Here is a 7,386-nt window from a genome sequence, read left to right on the forward strand (position 1 = left end):
ATAAAAAAAAAACAAATTAGAGTGGTCGGTGTTATTCGTTAATTAATTTTTCAAGCACTGGAAACTTGTATTTGGCGCTTCTGCTGCTGCTAACCCCCCCCCCCAGTCGTCCATTTTTTTTTGTTTAGCTTTTTTTCTTTGGAAACATTACGACAAGTTTTCTTCTATTTGACTCCCATGCATGTGAAAAATAATTACGGTAAGTTTTTCTGTTATTATTTGACAATAAAAATTACTTTGCAACTTACCTGCATCATTCATTTTTCTATTTAAAAAAGTAGTAATTATTAAAAAAAAAAAAAAAAAAAAAAAACAGGGTATGTTTTACGGCATTTTAGAACTTGGCATTCCCGCTCTAACATTCGATATGAAATAAAAAGCACTTAAAACTACTTAAAAATACCAACGAATGATGCAGATAAGTTGGAAAGTAAATTTTATTCATAATGTTATTGTTACCATTTATTATTCTTTTAATGGCTAATTTCGTGAATTTGACCTTTTTGGAAATGGTTTGGCTTCTGTTTTCTTTTTTCTTTTTTCAAATAATTTTACCACTATATTAATTTTATAGTAATTAAAGAAAATGCTAGAATTAATTTTTCAAGCAGTTTCGTGTTGAAATATTCTGGAAACTTGTATTTGGCGCTGCTAGCCCCCCCCCCCCCGTCGGCCATTTATTTTTTCGCGTTTTCTCTCTCTGTAAGCCCCCCACCTCCACCCCTAGTCCATTTTCTCCGTCAGATGGCAGCATGTGACGTCATTTTACGGAGAAATCCGAGCGAGTGATAAGCCACGCCCAGGCCAGCTCATGCACTAGTACCTATATATATATATATATATATATATATATATATATATATACTAGCTGGACCCGTGAAAATTTCACGTTTATTTTCTTTTTTCTTTTCACATACACATAATCCCATGGGAACAATCACATATCCGTACCTTGAAGCATTTACATTAACCCTTTACTGCCATGGCCGACGAATTCACCCTGTGTACTATTTTTTTTTAAATAGTAAATGAAGAGTACGGTAGGTAAAATGTATGTAAATATGTATATACCAAAATCACGATATTAGTGCTCCAAATATTCTCAATAAATACATCTTACATCGGGGACAAAAATTTAACATTTATTTATTTTTTTTTTCATTGTTTATTTTTCTTTACATTTGTTTGAGAGAGATATATATATAAATTTGTATTCCTGTCTGTGTATCCGTTAAAGAACTCGGAAGCCTTCTCCGAAAATGCTTTCGTTAATAGACTCAGCAAGCTTCCCAAACGGAGGACATAATGCCTGGTAGATCGCATCTCTAAAAGCAAGGCTGAACAAACTTCTGCTGTCCATATATTACTCAAACAAAAGAGGGCCTCGTGTACTGTGGCGCATTTTTATTGAATAACCACAGTGAAGTTTTTGAAGCCACGCCTCTGGATTGCGTGTCTTCGTTTTTTTATTGGACTATTTCATCATGAAAAAATAATAATAATAATAATAAGCCACGCCTCTTTTGTTTGCTGCTTTTTCTGTTTGTATCAAAGCAGGCCGACTGACCGTAGAAAAGCGAGACAAACTTTGGCGGAAAAGAAAGTCAGTGCTTATTTATTGAATTAACATTAAGTTCTTTACAAAATGAAGAAAAACCGACCCGTTTGTGTTTTAAGGTTCGCTGTCAATGTTGTTTTAGTTTGCATTATATTGAACACAGAGGTGAGTAAAAGTGGTATTATTTCGTTTATTATTTACTAGCTGTACCCGGCCACGCGTTGCTGTGGCTCAGTTTGTTAAAATGGAACACATGTGAAAGTAGAGAAAAGTTTGGGTTTTTTTTTCAAGAGAATGTACAAATTATTTTTTTTTAACAGATGTTAAGAAAATAAACAGAAAAATACTTCCATCATTAATTATGAAAAAAAAAAAATAAAATACGATAAAACTTGCTGAGTATGCACTGTTTTACGGTTGTTGTAAAAATGGAACGGAAACTTAAATTTCGCTTCATTTTAATCTTTCTTGATTATTTAATTGTCCCCCCCCAACGACTATAATCAAAACAGTAACATTCAACAATTGTACTTTATCTATATAAAACACAAAATGGGTGTTTGTATTACTGTACACATAGATTCGAAACAGTTGTGAAAAAAAACAAAAACAAATATATAACAAATAAATGTTATCAAAGCCAAGATAAGTTACTTTTCTGCCAAACTGGATAGGTATATTTTTCGTGTTTTTATTCAATGTAACATATTTATTCAGCTCGAAAACCATACAGTGTTTACCGATGTATTCGAAAATTCAGGATGGCGTCTCACACCCTCATTAACACCGTAAGTATGGAAGAAGGTGTTATAAATAAAAAAAAAACTATACAAAATGTATAACATCTTTTCCCACACTTACCGTGTTAAAGAGAGAATCAGACGCCATCTTGAATGTTCCAATACATCGGTAAACACTGTATGGTTTTCGAGCTGAATAAACATGTTACATTGAATTGGGAAAAGATGTTATAAATAAAAAACCTAATGAAATACTGTTAAAAACTCGCTCAATACATGTTAATGCGACATAGGTTGACATATATTCGGCGTGTTTTTTATAGTATTTTGTATATTTTTTTATTTATAACACCTTTTTCTATACTTACGGTGTTAAAGAGGGTGTGAGACGCCTTTCATAATTTTCGAATACATCGGTAAACACTGTATGGTTTTCGAGCCGAATAAATATGTTACATTGAATAAAAACACGAAAAAGATATCCAGTTTTGCAGAAAAGTAACTGATCTTGGCTTTGAGAACATTTATTTGTTATGTATTTTTTTTTTGACAACTTTTTCGAATCTGTGTACAGTAATACAAACCCCCTTCGGAGGTTGGAATGCCCCCCCCCCCACCTAAAATGTAGTTCGAAAAATCAATTTTATAGTGAGATTAAAGAATGGTTAGTCTAAAAAAAGGGTGAAAAACAAAAGAAATAAGCAATTAATAATTATTACCAAAAGCAATAAATGCTACTTTTTTTACTGGCACAAATAGAGTTGGATACACAAGTAATAGTCGTAGAGTGATAGAGTGTAAGTAAAACCTGGAATATCCGGTTGTTTCGTTTCGTTTTAACAATGGAAAGAGCAGAAAATGGAGAGAAAAGAAAGAAAGAAGGAAAGACCGAAAGGAAAGATAAAGATAGGGAAGTACCCCCACCACCATCACCCATAAAGCAAAAAGACAACGAAAGGTAAGAAAGAAAGAAAGCAAAAAAGCACGTAAGGAAAGAGCGAAACGGAAATTGTGTTTGTGTAAGTAAGTAAGTAAGTTTGGTGCGTTTCACGTAAATGTCAATTCAGGTTTTCATTAAACTTTAACCACGCGGGTTATAACGAAATCGAAGTAATGTAATTGTGAATTCAATTCCAGGTAACGGATTGTGTTCTGTTTGAATCTAATTTTATTATAATAAATGCTTTATAAATTGTGTTTATGTTTTATGCTAACCAATGGCAAAGTAAGAATGGTTCGTTTCAGTGTAAGTCCAGTCCAGTCCAGTTTTTAGATAAATTCTAACCGGTGATCGGTTTTAAATGTCTCCTGTGAACGTTCTGGTACGGTGTAAGTGAGTGGCAGTGGTAGGATGAATTTGTTAGAGAGAGTTTACTTTACTACTTCCATTAAATGTAAGCGATTTTTACATTGGACTCTCACCAGACAGAATATAGGAAACTGTGATCAGCGAGATCCTTGATATGTAATAACCCTATAACATACGGCAGATTTCGTGATTCAGTTTGTGAATGATACGGCTGCACCAAATGTATACAGGTGCAGTCCTATAAACGTCAAAGTCGGAGGGGAAAAATGAGTTCATTTTATTTATATAGAGAAGAAGAGATAATTTTATTACCTATATTGATAATACGTTCTTATGATTTATTGTTTACATTGATTGAGATTGTCGGACTGACTTCCTCATCTTGGTTGTTCTGAACGAAGGCAGTGAAAAAGTAACATTGAAAAACAGAGAATCAGCAACTATGTCTCAAAGCCTAGCTGGAGTCCGAACACGGTACCCCCGTAATAATAATAAAGGGTTGGGTTCGAGACTCCTAACAAACCGTTCACCTGACGAAAGCCGGAGGGCAAAACGGCCGAAACGTTGTGACAATAACAACCAAGATGAGGAAGTCAGTCCGACAATCTCAATCAATGAAAACAACTCATCTCAAAAATAGAGACAATTACTATTTATTGTAGGCACCGCCAAAACTGGGGGGGCAGGTCAGTACTTTTTGACGGACCGTCTTTTTAAAAATCTACCAAAAATCAGGTAATTATCCGATCAATACGAAATTTTCAGCGATTATTAGGAGAAGAATGAACTTTATAACAGTGTACTTATTTTTCATAAACGATATTTATATATATATATTTTTTTGCTTACAAAACCCCCCCTTGTTTTGAAGTGGGAACAAATATGCTTAAAATAATCATCTGAAACTGAATAAAACATATTGTGTTGTTTTAAGGGACAGAATTATAAATTAAAAAAAAAAAAAAAAAAAAATTCGTTTGCATACCTTATTTTGACGTCTGAATATCAGAACTTCGATTGTGTTTAATTATCCCGCTTTTGAGTTTTGTAAGTGTGAAATTCGGTGAATATGTTAAGTAAAATAATTAATTTAAGTTAAGCAAAACAAAAACAAAAAAATTTTAATATTTATACGAAAAAAGCCATTTCAAAATTTTTGATGAATAAATTAACAATTTTTTTTTAGCGAGCCGAATAATGCATGACCATTATTAAACAGGGCATGCTTTGAATAATCGATACCAAAAAAAAAAATTCGATAAATATTGTGCCCTTTGTGTTTAAAATAGCATCATTTTTATCGATCTCGTTTGAAAACGTTTGCCGCCTTTCGACTACGGTGGACCAAACGCGCTGAAATAATTTTTTTTTATTCTGCTTTAAATTGCCCCCCCCCCCATTTTGGGGAGCCTGGCCCCCACACACATACACATTAAAAACCAAACTCATACAAATGGTCACCCATCTGGTACTGGCCAGCCTCAGCTTAATAATACATTGAAATTTTCGTCACTGAAAAATAAGTTTTTTTGGCCTGTTTGGTCTTCCATAGTTTTCTTCCCATCAAAAGAAAACGTAAACAGAGTCGATCTGAACTCTACGACGATGCGAAATATCTGGTTACCTATATGAATAAGTGGAATTATTTGAAATTCAGGTACTTATATTATAATATTTTTGCATATTCTCTTAGAAAATCATCCTAAATCTTAGTTAGACAATAAATAAATTAATTAATTATTTCAAAAATCCTTTTTATTTAATAATGTAGTACGTTTTTTGTGCAAGACAAAAAATGTCAATTGTTAACTTTTTGGGAAAATTTAACATTTAAAATTGAATTAAAAATAGTAGAAATTTTTTTACATTATTCTGTTTTCTATATGATAAAATTCAGGGTTTTATCTTTCTGGAAAAAAAAAAGTTACTCAGAAATAATGGATTTTAATAAATGTAATTTCGTTTTAAAAAACAACAACAACTTGATTTTGCGGCCATTTTTGGCGGTGCCTAATTTATTGTTTAGTCTGGAACTGAATGCTAGAGTGTTTTATTATTATTATTATTATTATTATTATTATTATTATTATTATTATTATTATTATTGTTTTACGACATATGTGTGTGTGTGTGTGTGTGTGTGTGTGTGTGTGTGTGTGTGTGTGTGTGTGTGTGTGTGTGTGTGTGTGTGTGTGTGTGTGTGTGTGTGTGTGTGTGTGTGTGTGTGTGTGCGCGGAATAATCACGTTGACACATCGGTTCTCGCCAGATCACCGAAGTTGAGTAAGGATGAGCCTGGCTAATACCAGATGGGTGACCATTTGGAAATTCTAGGCACTGTATGTGCTCTCCGCTCATCTCGGCATTGTTTCCAGTCGTCCTGTACCTCACCTTGTCACAGTCGGGAGAGGCGTGGCTTGAGACTGCGCAACTCTTACTACACAAATTTCACATTTTCATACAGTGGGGATCCATAGTCTGTCAAGATTGGAGGATGCCACTATATATATATATATATATATATATATATATATATATATATATATATATATATATATATATATAAAGCATATCTTGTTTTCGTTCATTAATATTATTGGAATGTTTCCCCTTTTCCTTGTACATATTTGTGAATTATTCCATGGATTTCGGCCTTTGGATTATTTTGGACCATCTTCCAATTACGTGATTTTCTTGGATTTTATTGTGCAAATGGAAATTTAATTAACTTTCTTGTATTTATATTTTTGGATTTTATCGTCATTGGATTATTTACCTTTTACCGGACTATCCATTCACGTGAAATCACCTTTTTCTTCACCATATTCCCTCTGCTTCACTTTTTGTTATCAAGTAAGATCTTTGACTTACTTGCTGTTTCATCAAATACTTTTGTATGCAAAATCCGATCCCGGATTTTGCTAATTCCTACCCTCTGATGCGAAGGAAAGTATTTCTTCGAAACTCCGCGGATTAAAGACTATCCACTTATCTAGTGTTTCCTTTTTGGATTAAATGTTTTTAACTCTTTTTCAAGGTGTTTTTTTTTACATGTTTTATTAACTATTTGCTCTTATATATATATATATATATATATATATATATATATATATATATATATATATATATATATATATATACATATATATATACATATATATACATATATATATACATATATATATATATATACATATATATATACATATATATATATATGTATGTGTGCGCGCGCGTGTATGTGTGTGTGTGTGTGTGTGTGTGTGTGTGTGTGTGTGTGTGTGTGTGTGTGTGTGTTTTAATATTTATCATTGTGGATCCACGTGTGTTCTCAGTGACAGTCGCCGGTGAGAAAAATGACGATCAGGCCATAATAAACACAGTGAACGAAAAATACCAAGGCACACACGACGTTGGGGGTCGGCGGTTTGTCCACACACCCCTGGGAACAGTATAAATCATTGTGCTCCTTATTTTTTCTATTTTTTATGCACTTTTTAAGTTTTTTAATGCTTTTCATAAAAATGTTTGATTCCTTATCGACAGTCTCTTCGCTTATCTTGCTTGCTAGAATTCCAGCGATGACGTCATTTTGTCAGTTCACAAGCCTTAATGACTCATATTATGAATGTCACGCTCCAAGTCCCCTGATGGTTGCTGTGTGCCTGTCACATTAAGCGGTAAAAACTACGTTTCGTAAAACATGTGTATTATCATAAAATTTCAATAAAGATTATTTTTTTTAGTCAGATAGACAACTTTCGTTTTTACATCTAGGGA

General features: G+C 32.9%; 1 protein-coding gene across 1 annotated transcript in view; it reads left to right on the forward strand.

Moving 5' to 3' along the window:
- Window positions 1–1,525: 1,525 nt before the first annotated feature.
- LOC145269475 (uncharacterized) overlaps window positions 1,526–7,386 on the forward strand; it is a 30,419-nt gene continuing 24,558 nt past the window's right edge. Inside the window, exon 1 of the mRNA XM_080125190.1 lies at window positions 1,526–1,723. Within this exon, the coding sequence (XP_079981316.1) occupies window positions 1,646–1,723 (78 nt within the window). The 5' untranslated portion in view covers window positions 1,526–1,645. The remainder of the gene's footprint in view (window positions 1,724–7,386) is intronic.

This window comes from Euprymna scolopes, chromosome 45 (genome assembly GCF_053919585.1).
Source record: "Euprymna scolopes isolate OS-2025 chromosome 45, ASM5391958v1, whole genome shotgun sequence".
In the NCBI taxonomy this organism is placed as follows: domain Eukaryota; kingdom Metazoa; phylum Mollusca; class Cephalopoda; order Sepiida; family Sepiolidae; genus Euprymna; species Euprymna scolopes.